General features: G+C 46.7%; 1 protein-coding gene across 9 annotated transcripts in view; it reads right to left on the reverse strand.

Moving 5' to 3' along the window:
• Positions 1-17,554, reverse strand: part of tcf3a (transcription factor 3a) — a 38,069-nt gene that overhangs the window by 10,849 nt on the left and 9,666 nt on the right. For 5 of the 9 annotated variants that reach the window (XM_036986350.2, XM_090182733.1, XM_090182732.1 and 2 more), the window contains exons 4-13: positions 10,086-10,159; positions 8,675-8,750; positions 8,140-8,180; positions 7,478-7,607; positions 6,764-6,813; positions 3,221-3,323; positions 1,659-1,795; positions 1,409-1,547; positions 1,177-1,235; positions 921-999 (exon numbers count right to left, since the gene is read on the reverse strand). In XM_036986350.2, coding sequence (XP_036842245.1) covers positions 921-999; positions 1,177-1,235; positions 1,409-1,547; positions 1,659-1,795; positions 3,221-3,323; positions 6,764-6,813; positions 7,478-7,607; positions 8,140-8,180; positions 8,675-8,750; positions 10,086-10,159 — 888 coding nt within the window. The remainder of the gene's footprint in view (positions 1-920; positions 1,000-1,176; positions 1,236-1,408; positions 1,548-1,658; positions 1,796-3,220; positions 3,324-6,763; positions 6,814-7,477; positions 7,608-8,139; positions 8,181-8,674; positions 8,751-10,085; positions 10,160-17,554) is intronic. The other 4 variants (XM_090182729.1, XM_090182730.1, XM_090182734.1 and 1 more) reach the window with 1 other exon arrangement.

Genomic DNA, 17,554 nt, shown 5'->3' on the forward strand with positions numbered 1-17,554 from the left:
GGATCCGTTTTTTCTCTTACACCTACCCAAACACTTAAATCTCTTTAGCAAAATATCACCTTAACCCAGTGTTCAGTCACAACTGAATAGAAACTAGCTAGGAATCAGCAGTAGGCTCCAACCCACCATATAGGAAATGCTTTGCTAGGTTTCATTAAGGGTTAACCCAATTGTGATCCTCCAAGCTACAGGTGTACTCTCCCTGCCATGTCCTGGGGAAAGCTAGGTACAGGTGTATTCTCCCTGCCCAGTCACCTGCCATGTCCTGGGGAAAGCTAGGTACAGGTGTATTCTCCCTGCCCAGTCACCTGCCATGTCCTGGGGAGAGCTAGGTACAGGTGTATTCTCCCTGCCCAGTCACCTGCCATGTCCTGGGGAAAGCTAGGTACAGGTGTATTGTGTATTTTCCCTGCCCAGTTGTGTATTTTCCCTGCCCAGTCACCTGCCATGTCCTGGGGAAAGCTAGGTACAGGTGTATTCTCCCTGCCCAGTCACCTGCCATGTCCTGGGGAGAGCTAGGTACAGGTGTATTCTCCCTGCCCAGTCACCTGCCATGTCCTGGGGAAAGCTAGGTACAGGTGTATTTTCCCTGCCCAGTCACCTGCCATGTCCTGGGGAAAGCTAGGTACAGGTGTATTCTCCCTGCCCAGTCACCTGCCATGTCCTGGGGAAAGCTAGGTACAGGTGTATTCTCCCTGCCCAGTCACCTGCCATGTCCTGGGGAAAGCTAGGTACAGGTGTATTCTCCCTGCCCAGTCACCTGCCATGTCCTGGGGAAAGCTAGGTACAGGTGTATTTTCCCTGCTCAGTCACCTGCTATGGCCTGGGGAAAGCTAGGTACAGGTGTATTCTCCCTGCCCAGTCACCTGCCATGTCCTGGGGAAGGGCTAGTTACAGGTGTATTTTCCCTGCTCAGTCACCTGCTATGGCCTGGGGAGAGCCCACTGGAGTTGATGGAGATGAAGGGAAGGTGTTGCTGTTGTGGTCCGAAGGATAAATCTACACAGAAAAAAACAGTCATTCAATAGTCAGATCTATGATACAGAAAACAGTAGAACAGAAACTCGGCCTTCTCTATTATTTGCAGATTGGGTTTTATCTTAGTCTTGGTAGATAAATAAACTTTGCATAATCACTGAAGACTATGCTTGATGTGGTCTGTGCCACTCTACTCACTGATGCCAGGGCTTTGCCGATCTCATCTCCTGAGCTAGGTGGAGCTGTTCCCCGGTTGGCTGGGAGGGAACAACCGGGTGGATAGTAAACAATTAGAACTGACATTTTTACAATTTAGAGAAAAGATGGAGGTAAAGGAAGAAACAAAGGAAGAGCCAAAAAGTGAGAGAAAAACAGAGACAGGCAGATAAAAACAGGCAGTCTACAGAGTGTCAGTGGTAGACAGCCGTACCCATGATGCCGTCTGTTCCATTGATGGGGGGTGTGTGGTTGGGGACTCCGTAGCCAGCGGACCCAGGGTGAAAGCTCCCGTTCACCTCGCTGCCGTGCAGGGGGTAGTTCTGGGGCGAAAGTGGCAACGGCTGGCGCTTCTGCACAAAAACAGGCTCAAAGTCATTCTCTGGGCGATGAGTGAGAGAGAAATGGTAATGTATTCTATACTACTATATAGAGAACCAGCTAGTGTGTGTTAGTAGTCGCACCAGTCTGTCCTGCGGGTTGATGGCCGTGAAGGGGGCGGGCTGGCCCAGGTGAGGGGAGTTACCCAGCACAGCAGAGTAGCCCGGCTGCCCCATCGGCCCGGCAGAACTCCACGGGTCAGGGGAGGGGTGCAGACCTTCTGTCAGGGGGGGAAACAGGAGGAGGGGTGTTTGTGTGTAGAGGGAGTGGTGTTTGTGTGGAGGGGAGAGGGTGGTGAGAGGGGTGTTTGTGTGGAGGAGAGTGGTGGTGAGAGGGGAGGGGGGGTTGTGAGGGTATAGGGGAAAGGGGGGGGGCCACCAAAAATAAGACAAGGGGTCACATTCGCCTGATGACTCCATCAGACAGACGACTCACTAGCACACTGCCATAAGGTGTTTCAACAGGGAGGATGAGACAATACAGGCAGTAATGGGGCACATACATTGTGGCCAGTTTATTAGGTACACCTGCCTGTTCACAAAAATGGATCGCTCCTAGACTCAGGTGATCGTGGATTGCTATATAAAGCAGGCACACGGCAGAGGCATTCAGTTACTGTTTGATTGAACACTAGAATGGGCTAAACAGGGGCTAAACAGGCGCAGCGGTCTAAGGCATCGCAGTGCTTGAGGTGTCACTACAGATCCGGGTTTGATCCCGGGCACTGTCGCAGTTGTTCGTGACCAGGGGACCCATGAGGCGACGCAAAATCGATAGGTTTGCCCGGCCGGGATGCCCTTGTCCCATCGCGATCTAGCGACTCCTGTGGCGGGTCGGGCGCAATGCACGCTGACACGGTCGCCAGGTGTACGGTGTTTCCTCCGACACATTAGTGCGGCTGGCTTCCGGGTTAAGCAGGCAGTGTGTCAAGAAGTAGTGCGGCTTGGCAGGGTCGTGTTTCAGAGGACAAGACTAACCTAACAATTGAATACCACAAAATTGGGGAGAAAAAGGGGTAAAAACAACAACAATTCTTACAATAAAAGAAAATAATTGTCAAAACAAGTGACTGAGGATGGTATGAGAGTCTGTGCCAGGCCCGCTGGTTCCAGTATCTCAGGAACACTCCCATCAGCTAACTACAACAAGAATTGTCTCCAGTGGGAAAGCGATCAACACTGGACAATTGAGGAATGGAAAAATGTTGCCTGGTCCGACGAACCCTGGTTCCTATTGAGTTAGGCAGTCAGGATTAGGCGTAAGCAGTGAGTCCATGGCCCCATCCTGCCTGGTGTCAACGGTACAGGCTGGTTGTGTAATGGTGTGGGGAATGTTTTCCTGGCACATGTTAGGTCCCTTGATACCAATTGATCAACGTTTCCATTCCCCATAGAATTTAGGCTGTTCTGTATGCAAAGGAGAGTCTGACCTGGTACTAGATGAGTGTACATAATAAACTGCCCACTGAGTGTATATGACATCATTGGTCAGCTAAATACATTATTTCAATAAATCACCTAACCCAAAATGGCATTTCAGACAACTTTCTCCATGTTGCCGAGGTAGTAAAGTGGGTAAACCCATAGTGCTAAGTATATTGTGTAGTTTAGGCCCCCAGACATGATCTGGTATATACTACACTAACCTTGCATATAGAAGGAGCCGGGGTAGCCCACGTTCCCAGGCTTGGAGGCAGGATACCCCGCAACGTCTCGGTTATAGTCCTCTCCGGAGGCCGACGCATAAACCTACAGAACACACACAGTAAGGAGATGGGGGAAATCAGACACAGTAAACAAAGGTTTCAAGTTAATCTCACAGTGAAATGCCTTCCTTACAGGTTCTAAATCCAACAATACAATAATCATATCAATGTAGTACTAAAACAACATGAGGTAGAACAAACACAAGCAAAAATAAGAACACGAGAAGTAATTCATATTCAGGGTCAGTTTCTTTATTTTACAGGGTCAGTTTCAATATCATATATACAATGTGCAGGGATACTGGAGTGTAGATATGTGTAGGGGTAAGGAGATAGGGATACTGGAGTGATGGAGGTAGATATGTATAGGAGTAAGGAGACAGGGATACTGGAGTGATGAAGGTAGATATGTATAGGGGTAAGGAGACAGGGATACTGGAGTGATGGAGGTAGATATGTATAGGGGTAAGGAGATAGGGATACTGGAGTGATGGAGGTAGATATGTATAGGGGTAAGGAGATAGGGATACTGGAGTGATGGAGGTAGATATGTATAGGGGTAAGGAGACAGGGATACTGGAGTGATGGTAGATATGTATAGGGGTAAGGAGACAGGGATACTGGAGTGATAGAGGTAGATATGTATAGGGGTAAGGAGATAGGGATACTGGAGTGATGGAGGTAGATATGTATAGGGGTAAGGAGATAGGGATACTGGAGTGATGGAGGTAGATATGTATAGGGGTAAGGAGACAGGGATACTGGAGTGATGGAGGTAGATATGTATAGGGGTAAGGAGACAGGGATACTGGAGTGATGGAGGTAGATATGTATAGGGGTAAGGAGACAGGGATACTGGAGTGATGGAGGTAGATATGTATAGGGGTAAGGAGACAGGGATACTGGAGTGATAGAGGTAGATATGTATAGGGGTAAGGAGACAGGGATACTGGAGTGATGGAGGTAGATATGTGTAGGGGTAAGGTGATAGGGATACTGGAGTGATGGAGGTAGATATGTGTAGGGGTAAGGTGATAGGGATACTGGAGTGATGGAGGTAGATATGTATAGGGGTAAGGAGACAGGGATACTGGAGTGATGGAGGTAGATATGTATAGGGGTAAGGAGACAAGGATACTGGAGTGATGGAGGTAGATATGTATAGGGGTAAGGAGACAGGGATACTGGAGTGATGGTAGATATGTATAGGGGTAAGGAGACAGGGATACTGGAGTGATGGAGGTAGATATGTATAGGGGTAAGGGGACAGGGATACTGGAGTGATGGAGGTAGATATGTATAGGGGTAAGGAGACAGGGATACTGGAGTGATAGAGGTAGATATGTATAGGGGTAAGGTGACAGGGATACTGGAGTGATGGAGGTAGATATGTATAGGGGTAAGGTGACTAGGCATCAGGATATATGATAAACAGAGTAGCAGCAGCGTATATGATGATTGTATGTGTGTGTGTGGGTGTGTGTGTGTGTATATATAGAGTCAGTATAAATGTGTGTGTGAGCAAATTAAGTAAGTGTGTGTGCGAGTGTGTTTGAGTGCCAGTGTGCGTGAGTGTGTAGAGTCATGTGAGTGTGTAGAGTCCTGTGAGTGTGTAGAGTCCTGTGAGTGTGCATAGAAAGTGCAAAAATACAAGGGTCAACTCAGATAGTCTGTGTAGCCATTTAGCAGTCTCATGGCTTGGGGATAGAAGCTTTTCAGGAGCATGTTAGTGTCTATGGCTTGGTTGGCTGGGGTCTGTAACATGGTATTTTCTAATGATTCCCAAGTGATCTGAAATAGTAGACTGTGTGTGGTCAAAACCTTGTATCCTGTCTTGATTAGGCCACCCACCCACACACACATTGAACACTGCTCAAATGGTTGGTATGTCAATTGAGGAGTACATTTGTACTCTCTCTTTTTACTGCTTAATTCAAAATCAACAGCCTCTATGGCATTTGAGGACACTGGGGCTTTGTCTTTACTATTGAACTAAGCAGTGTGGAAGGTTTTCTTAGGGGATGTTCTGTTACTAAGACAACAAACAGATTTTAAACAGACAAGAATTCCACACACACAGTTATAGTAAAGTATCCCTTTGGTCACATTAACTAGCCTACAAAGTACAAGATAAACTCTGTGTGCTCCTGTACAATCTGCTGGATGTAGGTTCAGTAAACTGCCTTGAACCAATGACAGGGAGGCTGCCATTAACCAAGAACAATATCTGAACATCTTATGTTCTGTTACCAAGACAACAAATTCATTCTTTACTGGCTCAGAAGGAGCCATAAACCCAAAGTTTCTTCTCTGTGATCTCAGGGTCTTACGGCTAGGTTTGAGATTGTATACGGTGTGTCTGTGCTAGTGTGTGTTCTGGTTAACACACATGATCCAGTCTTCTCTCAGGCTTACAGAGCATCACACAGAATTGATAGTTGTCTCTGGCATGTCACTAAAGAGGTGAAGGTCCTGAGGTTGTGAACTAGCAGATGCCACAGAATCAGCCCAATTCTGGCATGCATGAGATAATAAAACTATGGGCCAGACGACTCAGTTCCTACACAGTGAAGTTGTTTCTCTAATTTGATTAAACAGAGAGAGGAAGAGAGGAATAGAGGGTGAGAGGAAGAGAGGAAGAGGGGGAGAGGGAATGGAGAGATGCACTCCTAATTACTGTGCCATCTGCCCATTCCTGGACTGCAGCCAACTCTACAGGCAGCTGGGATAGAGGGATGGGGGAGGGAGAAAAAGAGTGAGATGGAGGAAAAGAGAGCGGGGGAGGGTGAGAGAAACAGAAAGGAGGGTTGGAGCAAGTAGAACTCACAAGAGGGAGATGGAGAGAAAAAAAAGAGGGAGGGGAGAGAAGGAAAAAGATGGAAGGTCGACACTGTATAGAGGAGGTTTAGTGAAGTCATCAAGCCTCATTCTTTACCTTAAGCAATGGACGGGTGAGAATGCTGGGCTGGAAGGAATGCATGCACATCTATAAAATAAATGGCCTACAAATAAAACCCACTATAAATACAGAAGTCTAAATAAATGAATGGGTGAATGAGTGGGGCTCAGTTTATTTTTTCACCACAGCTGTGGGGCTGGAGGCCCTCTCTCTCTCTCTCTGCCAGTTTGGCTGCTGTTCTAAAACCCAGGGTTATAGTCTGGGGATTGGTGTGCGTCCACATTACACACACTGACAATGAGGGCTGGGAGGCAGTTTAGGCATGGGGGATGCAGAACATGTGTGTGTAAGGGAGTGGGTTGGGTGAATGTTTTAGATGAGGGAGCATTCCTGAGAGTGAGTGGGGAAAGGTTTGAATATGGTTGGTTGGGTGACACGGTTTCTTGTGTAGGTGGGCTCATTTTGGGTTGGAAGGGGCAAAAGGTCTGAAACAGGTTTGTGTTCTTCAGGGACAATAGGCAGACTAAGGTGTGGCAGTCTGGTACTAGGAGGTAATGGTGGGAGGGGGGGGGGGCAGTACTTACTGAAGAGGGCAGGCCAGGGGGAACTTTCCTGATCTTTTTTGGCTGGCCATCTGAGGAGACACACAGTGAGTACATAGATGAAACAACAGAGTTATGAATGCAGTGTTAACAGTTCGGGCATATTGATGAATGGGTTCATTCATGCTGTGAATGGGTTCATTCATGCTGTCCATTAGGTAAGCTCTCTGCTGGTAGGAATATGTCTTTATGAGCCCTTATAAATGCCTTAAACGCAATCTTATCTTATCCAACCAGTGTGTTTATGCAATGGTGTCGTCGTCGTCCCCCCCCCCCCCCCCCCCGCTCCTCCCATTGAACCCCTGGCCGGTTTAGCAGAAGTGAGAGATTTCTCTGGTTATTTTAAACATCAGTAGGAGAAGTGAGGGTAATCACAGTCCTACAAATACACCAGAATAAAGAGCAACTTCACATAGTAATAGTATTAGTGGAGTGAATATGGTCGTGAATTCCGTGTGATTTTACAAGGGACCTGCCAATTAGGTGTCACTATGAAATGTTTCATGTAATTCAACTGCAGTAAGCATTAGCAGTAGAAATAGAACTGGAAGCTAATTTAAAAAAAGACCCTCCAATATGACCAGAAGGAAACACCATGGAACACTGTTTTACATTGGAATGTCGGTTCTACATTGGAATGTGTGCTCCATCTTCCTTGCATTCTATGGGATAATATTCCGTGGTTTCTGTCCTTACCCATGCTCTCCTGGGTGGATCTCCTGCGAGGATTGAACTGGGAGGGGTAGAACTGGGAGCCTGACTTCAGACCCGAGGGGGACAGGGCATCAGGACTGGGCATGGGCATCTCACTGGGCATAAAGCCCGGCTACACGGGAGGAGAGAAGACCAGGTCAGTCACACAAATACTGCTAGAGACAGTAATGTTTAGAGGGGACGAGAAGGACGAGAACGACGAGAAGGACGAGGGGAGCAGGACGAGGGGACGAGAACGACGAGAAGGACGAGGGGAGCAGGACGAGGGGACGAGAAGGACGAGGGGAGCAGGGCGAGGGGACGAGGGGAGCAGGACGAGGGGACGAGAAGGACGAGGGGAGCAGGACGAGGGGACGAGAAGGACGAGGGGAGCAGGAGAGAGGATGAGAAGGACGAGGGGACGAGAAGGACGAGGGGACGAGAAGGACGAGGGGAGCAGGACGAGGGGACGAGAAGGACGAGGGGACGAGAAGGACGAGGGGAGCAGGAGAGAGGATGAGAAGGACGAGGTGAGCAGGAGAGAGGATGAGAAGGACGAGGGGAGCAGATTCACAATAAAAATGACTCAGCGGAAGAGACCACAGCTACAGATGGGAGAGCTAGTCACAAGAGGGGAAAGTTGGAAAATAAATGACTGATTTTACCTGTGCTCCAAAAGAAGAGTAAGGTCCTCGCTCAGCTTTGCCTGTAAAAACAGATAGAGGGACAATCAGGGCAGGACATGGAAAAAATATTTAAAGGCCGTTTCACTCATCTCCAGCACATTAACAACCAATCTGACCTGTTCACCTTTCTCCAGTTGGGCGCCCCTTATCTGCCACCCGCCCGCCGTGTGAGGTGCTCTATATGAAGGGTTGTATTTATGACTTTAGACAGGAGCAAAACAACTTGGCTCGTTATAGAGGGTCCGAGGGTAATTAAAGCCTAACCCCCATTTCTGCTCTCCTGACAGCTCAGCTGAGAGACACACAAACATGCTATAGGCCACACTAATCCCTTGGGAGAGGTTTGTTTGTGCTCCTAAACCCCTCAACCCCCCCCCCCCCCCAGCCCTTTGTCATGATGGGGACGTCCAATCAGCTGAGCTAAATTAAATGGAAGGCCAGGGAGAGAACCTGGTCCAGATACAAGATCTAAAACATAGGCCAGGATGGAGGAAATATATTCAGATCTCCTTACCCACAATTCCTGAGCCGAACATAGGGGTGGAAGCCAGGCATTCGTGCTCATTGTAATGAGTTCCTTCACCATAACCCTGGAGGGAAGAAGAGAAACAGACAAAAGAGAGAGATGAAGAATTTAAATCAAATGCTGTGTCTTAAAAACAGATTCAACATGACCATCTACAAGCAAAACACACTGTGCCTGTGAGCTCTTTGGACCAAACTGCTACGTCCAGATAAGACTAGTCATATGGATGAGTAATATCCACGGTGTAAGAACATGTTGATACACTACATGACCAAAAGTATGTGGACACCTGCTTGTCGTACAGCTCATTCCAAAATCATGGACATTAACATTGAGTTGTTCTCTCCTTTACGGCTATAGAAGCCTCCACTCTTCTAGGAAGGTTTTTAACTAGATGTTGGAACATTGCATGACTTGCTTCCATTCAGCCACAAGAACATTAGTGAAGTTGGGCATTTAGGCCTGGCTAGAAGTTGGTGTTCGATGGGGTTGAGGTCAGGGCTCTGTGCAGTCCAGTTAAGTTCTTCCACACAGATCAACAAAACATTTTTGTATAGACCTCGCTTTGTGCATGGGGACAATGTCATGCTGAAACAGGAAAGGGAATGCCCCAAACTGTCGCCACAAAGATGGAATTACAGAATCGTCTAGAATGTCATTGTATGCTGTAGCGTTAAGATTTCAATTCCCTGGAACTAAGGGGCCTAGTCCAAACCATGAAAAACAGCCCCAGACCATTATTCCTCCTCCACCAAACTTTACAGTTGTCACTATGCATTGGGGCAGGTAGCGTTCTCCTGGCACCCGCCAAACTCAGATTTGTCCGTCAGACTGCCAGATGGTGAAGTGTGATTCATCACTCCAGAGAACATGTTTTCACTGCTCGGCATTGCACATGGTGATCTTAGGCTTGTGTTTCGGCTGCTCAGCCATGGAATCCCACTTCATGAAGCTCCCGACGAACAGTTAATGTGCTGACGTTGCTTCCAGAGGCAATTTAGAACTCAGTAGTGAGTGTTGCAACGTGCTTCACCACTCAGCGGTCCCGTTCTGGGAGCTTGTGTGGCCTACCACTTCGCAGCTGAGCCATTGTTGCTCCTAGATGTTTTCACAATAACAGCAATTACAGTTGACCAGGGCAACTCGAGCAGGGCAGAAATTTGATGAACCGACTTCTTGGAAAGCTGGCATCCTATGACGGTGCCACGTTGAAATTCATGAGCTCATCAGTAAGGCCATCCTACTGTCAATGGTTGTCTATGGAGATTGCATGGAGGTGTGCTCGATTTTATACACCCGTCAGCAATGGGTGTGGCTGAACTAGCCAAATCCACTAATTTGAAGGGGTGTCCACATACACTATATATACACAAAAGTGTAGTGTGCAGTGTTCCCTTACCCGTCCCTGGTTGAAGGAAGGGCTGTTCTGTTCTCCAGATGCCCAGGGGGTAGAACCGCTTCGCTCATCCATACCTAGAACAAAGACCATGGAAACAGGGTTAGACCTGAAAGGTGTTGGACTGGAAAAGGACCAAATAAATACTTAATCTAAATTACCCCTAGACCCCCCCCACCCGAGTATTGATAGGTTTGAGTGGGTTGGAAATGTGTGCAGAATATGCCAAAAATTCCACCCAGCCAATCAAGGTGGCACATTACCATAACCTCAATACCTATCCAATCTTTTCAGAGCCACACTAGTACCTAGAAGATAGAGGCTGGAGGGTGGCCTGTTCAGGCACTGCAGCTTCCAAAATAACCTTTGGTTGAGCACTGCTACTTCAGCTCCCAGTGTCCACTCTGCCGCTGACGCGGGTTGATTTTGTCCACCCACACCAGACACGATCAGGACACACAGGTTGAAATATCACAAATTAACTCTGAACAAACTATAAGCTAATTTGTCCCGGGAAAAAACATTGGGTTGTTATTTTACAAATGCACAAGGTCCTCTACACCGACAAAAGGGTAAACAGAGTTTGTTTTAGTAATCGCTCCTCCTTCAGACTTTATATGGAGGTTGGCAACCAACTTTAATTTAAGGTGCATTACCACTACCAACTGGACTATGGACCTCAGTTCATCTTTCAATCACCCACGTCGGTATACGCTCCTAAAAACCAATGAGGAGATGGGAAAGACGGGACTTGCAGCGCATCAAGCGTCACAAATAGAACCAAGTTCTATTTTAGCACCTGGCTATGCAGACACGTGTGAGCAGTGTGGGTGCAATGCTTGAAAAACACATTAACTGTCTTTCAAAGAGGATTTGTAAAAATCCCAATAACTTCACAGATCTTCATGGTAAAGGGTTTAAACACCGTTTCCCATGCTTATTCAATGAACCATAAACAATTAATGAACATGCACCTAACAGCTTACAGACGGTAGGCAATTAAGGTCACAGTTATGAAAACTTAGTACACTAAAAAGAGGCCTTTCTACTGACTCCGAAAGACACCAAAAGGAAGATGCCCAGGTTCCCTGCTCATCAGTGTGAAGATGAGGCCTGTTGTAAGGCAGGTCCTCACCAAACATCACCAGCAACAACGTCACCTATGGGCACAAACCCACCGTCGCTGGACCAGACAGGCCTGGCAAAAAGTGCTCTTCACTGACGAGTTGCGGTTTTGTCTCACCAGGAGTGATGGTCAGATTCGCATTTATCGTCAAAGGAATGGGCGTTACACGGAGGCCTGTACTCTGGAGCGGGATCGATTTGAAGGTGGTCTGGTGCGGTGTGTCACAGAGTCATCGGACTGAGCTTGTTGTCATCGCAGGCAATCTCAACGCTGTGCGTTACAGGGAAGACATCCTCCTCCCTCATGTGGTACCCTTCCTGCAGGCTCATCCTGACATGACCCTCCAGCATGACAATGCCACCAGCCATACTGCTCGTTCTGTGCGTGATTTCCTGCAAGACAGGTATGTCAGTGTTCTGCCATGGCCAGCAAAGAGCCCGGATCTCAATCCTATTGAGCACGTCTGGGACCTGTTGGATCAGCGGGTGAGGGCTAGGGCCATTCCCCCCCAGAAATGTCCGGGAACTTGCAGGTGCCTTGGTGGAAGAGTGGGGTAACATCTCACAGCAAGAACTGGCAAATCTGGTGCAGTCCATGAGGAGGTGTACTGCAGTACTTAATGCAGCTGGTGGCCACACCAGATACTGACTGTTACTTTTGATTTTGACCCCCCCTTTGGTCAAGGATACATTATTCGATTTCTGTTAGTCACATGTCTGTGGAACTTGTTCAGTTTATGTTTCAGTTGTTGAATGTTATGTTCATACAAATATTTACACATGTTAAGTTGCTGAAAATAAAACACAGTTGAAAATAAAAACAGTTTATTTTTTTTGCAGAGTTTGTGTGTACATTTATTTTGTGACAGGAGCAGTGTGGTCAGCATGTTAGTGTGGCTAAGAGCTGTAGGAAGTTTGAATAATTAACACCAAGCATGAGGCTCCTACAATCCTCCTCAACATTTGTCATTCTCCCACTTCACTCCTTTACATTTTTCCACGGCAACGCAGTAGCAGTTAATATCCCTATCCCCTTACACCCTCTTTGCATGACAACAGACTAAGGGCTACACATTAACAGAAGGGACACAAGTCATGTAGCCATGTTGTCCCTGGTCAAATGATTAGCATTGAAAAAAGGGGAAAGTAGGAAGAGTGTTTTAAAAATTGGTGAAGCAGCAATTCTCTCCCTCCAACCTCCTCTCTTACCACTACCCAGCATCTCTGGGGGGAAGCTGTGGCTTAATTGTGAGCTGATCTGCATAATAGTGCATATTAATGAGGCGCTGCTCTATGAATATTCATATTTTTTTGTTTTGTTGTCTAATTAAAAAAACAGAGAGGCGGAGGCGAGCGGTAGGAAGACGACGATCAGCCATCGAGGAGAATGATGGTCCAGAGTGGAGTGAGCTGCTACATCACCGTGACAACTGATCTATAGGAGAGATGCCAGCGGAATGGCAGATGGAGGAGACGAGGAGCTTGTTGCCTCAACGTGATGTCACTCTCCATGTCAATCAGTAGTGAGGAAATGTACACAGCAGAGACATAGAACAGCACACAAGGACCAGTCTCTTCCTCTGCTGAAAATGACAAGTGTTTCTCCTAGTCATTTCCCAGGGAGATCGCAAAGGTGCGAACTGAAGGGATAGTTCACCAGGGACCTCACGATATCAAACGCAGGTGCCGATACGATATGTATTAGGATTCTCACGATTCTATATGTAGTGTGATTCAATACTGTGATTTTTGAAATTTGATGTTCCAAACATATCTCACCACATGCGTGCTGCACAGGGATTAGAGAGCCATGAGAAAAACTGTTTTGATCAGTCATGGAAATAAAAGTGCTGAAAACATATTGGCGCCCTATTTATAAAAGATGAACAACAAGCTATGAAGGACACACACTGAAGTTTTGGTGCAGGTACAGCAGGTACAGCCAACTAGAAATACAATCAAATATAATATCCCGATATGCAACTATCAATCCACCCCCCCCCCCATCACTGAGTGTACAAAACATTAACACCGGTTCTTTCCATGTTAAGACTGCCCAGGTGAATCCAAGTCAAATCTATGATCCCTTATTGATGTCACTTATTAAATCCACTTCAATCAGTGTAGATGAAGGGGAGGAAACAGGTTAAATGATTTTTAGGCTTCGAGACAATTGAGACATGGATTGTGTGTGTGCCATTCAGAGGTGGAATGCGCAAGACAAAATAATTAAGTGTCATTGAACAGGGTATGGTGGTAGGTGCCAGGCACATAGATGTGTCAAGAACAGCAACGCTGCTGGGTTTCACGCTCAACAGTTTCCTGTGTGTATCAAGGATAGTCCACCACCCAAAGGACATCCAGCCGACTTGACAACTGTGGGAAGCATTGGAGTCAACATGGGTCAGCATCTCTGTGGAACATTTGACACCTTGTGGAGTCCATTCCCCGACAAATTGAGGCTGTTCTGGGTGCAACGCAATATTAGGAAGGTGTTCCAAATGTTTGGTATTCACCCACATTTAAATGTAATCTAATAATAATAAATATATATATATATATATTTTCAACTTTGTCACAGCTTAGCATTTGTACCTTTTGGCATGTGCTAAACAGCTAGCCTAAAAATCACCTTCTGACTACTTGTACAGACCAGTCTAGATATCCACAAGATGCGTTAAACTTGAGGTTAACCATCTCCATAACCCTGTCGAAGGCTGCCAAGACAAACATTATGAGGACGTCTTGGTGTGGTCTCCTCCTCCTGCTAAACCAGGCCGGACCTCAGATGCCATCTTCACAAGCCACACAATCCACATTCCCCTCAAGTCAACAGTATGAATGGGCGCCTAAAATGGAGTCATCTGAAGAATGTGGAAGACTTAGCATAGCCGCTGGGGTAGGAAATGAACACGGTGGGTATCCCTTACTGCTCTTTAGGAAGACTGACAAGTGCAAAGGAGGGGAGATCCAGATCTGAACTGACACCATGGGGATAAAGGAGAGCTCTGCAGGTACCTAGAACCCCTGGCCCCGGGCTATTCACAGATTCTCCTGGGGAGGGAAGGGAGAACTGGAAGTAAGGAGGGAATGGAGAGGGGGTTTGGAATGCATTGAAGGAAGTACTCTCCTAGACCTTCTGGGTTAAGTTGTAAGTAGCATCACAACTCTTATTGCAAGGTATTTGTATGGTTGTCCAGGGATTTGAACTGTATTAAAAAAGGTATGGAAGGAAAGTTCATTTTAACCAGGGAGATACAAATATGAAGACTGTTTCACACCACACAAATTACTCACATTGAGAGGGAGAGCGCAAGTGAGCAACTGAAGTAAAACATCAAAATAGCTTTCATGCATATTCATTACAAATTCACATTTTTTTATTCCACATTTTCCTTCTAATTAACAGAGCTGCTGATTAGTAGATGAAGGAGAGAATAAGTGACAGACTCATCTAAGTAGACTCCTCTGTATTGCTCAAACTTCAAATGGCTGCCTCCTACAAGTCGTTGCCATGACAGCCTGATATAAGACACTACTACAACAGAGAAAACAACAGAGCTCCTGTCCACAAATCCCTGGTTTCACACATCCATAGAAATTGTTAGAAGAAAGGACCCCGTATTGAACTCCACATTCTAACTCTATGGACTCAAAGTATGACAAATTAACCAATAATCTTGACAGTGGTTTCTCTACTATGTTGCAGAGCCATTGCTGACTAGAACAACCCTAACATACGTGAGGCAAGGACTTTACACCTTAACCACTTTTATGGGGTTTGCCGGCAGGGAAACTTGTGTGCATGCGTGCGTGCGTACGTCAGTGAATGTCTCAGAGAGCGAGAGGGTTGAGTCAGGACAGACACGTTCACTATAGCGAGCCTTCCCTTTAAACCCGGGCCTCACCACCCCTTTAAGAGACTGAGGCTGGTCTATAATTAACACAGGAAGAGATAGTGGAAACGGAGCAGTCAGTCTGAGTCACTGGCTCTGAGGCTACAGGACTAAAACACAGGGAACATGCAGGCACATGTACACACTTAGAGGTGTACTGTCTGTCTACACTTTCTTCTTTCTCCTATATGACAGAAATGTGAGTCACCCAGACAAGGCAAAATGACTAATAAGTATTAAGGAGCGCGATTGTGATTTAAGGAATGTCTAGAATGGAAATGCAACAGTATGGTGTGTGATGCGTCTCAAATGATTCATACGAGCCAGTGTTAAGATGCTGAGAGGACAATATTAAACACCAATTTGACATTAAACTTCAACATGATTAGGCATGCTACTTTCATTTTGAAGATATTTTTGAAATTAGAAGCTACAAGCATTAGGCTAAATCCTTCAGAAAATGCTGACCTTAGTAGCGGGCTCAACGCAACTGGAAAGCCTCTTTATATTCTGGACAATGTATGTTATGTTTAAAGCTCTGTGGTTTGAGCAGTCAGACATAGTATGCCTCTAGACCACACAAGGAATCCAATTCGTATGCAAATCTGATCGAGTTACTAAATGACCAATTCCATTTCCATTCACATGAAGGAAACTTCCTAAAGAACAGAAAGTTCATGCAAAACACACTCTGCTCTTCTGCATTTAGCCAAAGCCAGGGTTTAAAAATACCAGTTCAGATTCTCAGTTTCTGGTTGCCAGTAAATGAAACTTGGTTGGAAGTTAGGTGGCACCTCAAGGGAATCGCACATACCCACCTAATGTCAGAGAGAACCAGGGATGCATGACAGCTCCTATGGGTAGAAGTCTGTCCTTGACACAGATCAATGATCAGTTTACCCCTCCCCCAAAACAGACTTTAGCCCAGTATCCAGGGCCAGGGTAAATTCATCCTAATCCATGAGTCCTTGACAATACATGGCAGCCATTTTACACCCGACAGGGATGAGCCCGAGCACCAGAGGAAAAACAGCCATTTTACACCCGACAGGGATGAGCCCGAGCACCAGAGGAAAAACAGCCATTTTACACCCGACAGGGATGAGCCCGAGCACCAGAGAAAAACAGCCATTTTACACCCGACAAGGATGAGCCCGAGCACCAGAAGAAAAACAGCCATTTTACACCCGACAGGGATGAGCCCGAGCACCAGAAGAAAAACAGCCATTTTACACCCGACAGGGATGAGCCCGAGCACCAGAGAAAAACAGCCATTTTACACCCGACAGGGATGAGCCTGAGCACCAGAGAAAAACAGCCATTTTACACCCGACAGGGATGAGCCCAAGCACCAGAGAAAAACAGCTCATCTAAATCAAAATCTATATAAAAAAGGCAAAGCAGAGAAGATACTAACTAATGGTACCAAGGAGAAGGTATGGCAGAGAGATCCAGAACCTTCCCTCAGAAAGCCTCATTTTCATTGTGAAAATATGGGTGGTGTGAGGGGGCTAGGGGGTTCCTGGGTGAAATCATACACTGGGCCACATATGTTGCCTGCCTATCCAGTTCTCTCTCAGCGGCCAAGGCCCTTTGTCTGGGCCTCTAATGAGCATTGTGGAGACCTGGGCTGAGGGCTGCAAAACAATGCCAGGAGCAGCCGTTGGATTGAGAACAGTAAGGACCTTTTGTAAACGTGCACCTTTTGTTGCTACAAAATAAGATCTAAGTGGCACTCAAGCTGTAGTTTGGGTCCCTGGCCTCAACCCTGCCCGTCCTTTTCATCTTATTTCTGCTACTTCAATATCCTGTTTCTTTTCAGTTAGGAGCTGAAAGGACCTACAGCAACGGTTCAGAGGTTCGAGGAGGGTGAATGAAGGTGGTGGAGGAGAGAGGATGAGGGCAAGTGATTGGGGGAAAGAGGGTTGAAGCAAGGCGGTTTGAGACCGAGAGAGGACAGTAGTTGGATGTGGAGCATGGTTCTTGTGTTGATCTTTGGATGGTTGTCAACAAGAGGAGGTGGGGCCTATCGAGGGATGGTGGTTGATTGGAGGTGAGGAGGAGCAAAGAAACAGAAATAGTTTTTCTTCCACAGGTTGAGAGGTTGAGAGGTGGGGGGGTGAATAGGGTCATTTCCATTCCATTTACACCCTCAGTAGAGCATGATGGAGAGGCAGCAGCTGAGAAGGTGAGGGAGGGGACACCTGGAGGGGGAAGGGTTCAGTCTGTTTTAACTAGCTTCTTTCCCTCATTAACTTTCCTTTATGATCAATGATCTAGCAGGACGAGACAGGTGGAAGCAATATGGTGGAATGCTATCCAATCCTTTGAACCCTCACTGGTAATGAAGGACAGCATGCCATTTTAGCATATTTGGAGTATTGATACAGCTACTGGGATTTGACTCCAGACAGCACTCCCCACGAGGGCAGTAGGGAGGATGGAGGGGTC

This window comes from Oncorhynchus mykiss, chromosome 8 (genome assembly GCF_057628025.1).
Source record: "Oncorhynchus mykiss isolate SJ-2025 chromosome 8, ASM5762802v1, whole genome shotgun sequence".
Lineage (NCBI taxonomy): Eukaryota > Metazoa > Chordata > Actinopteri > Salmoniformes > Salmonidae > Oncorhynchus > Oncorhynchus mykiss.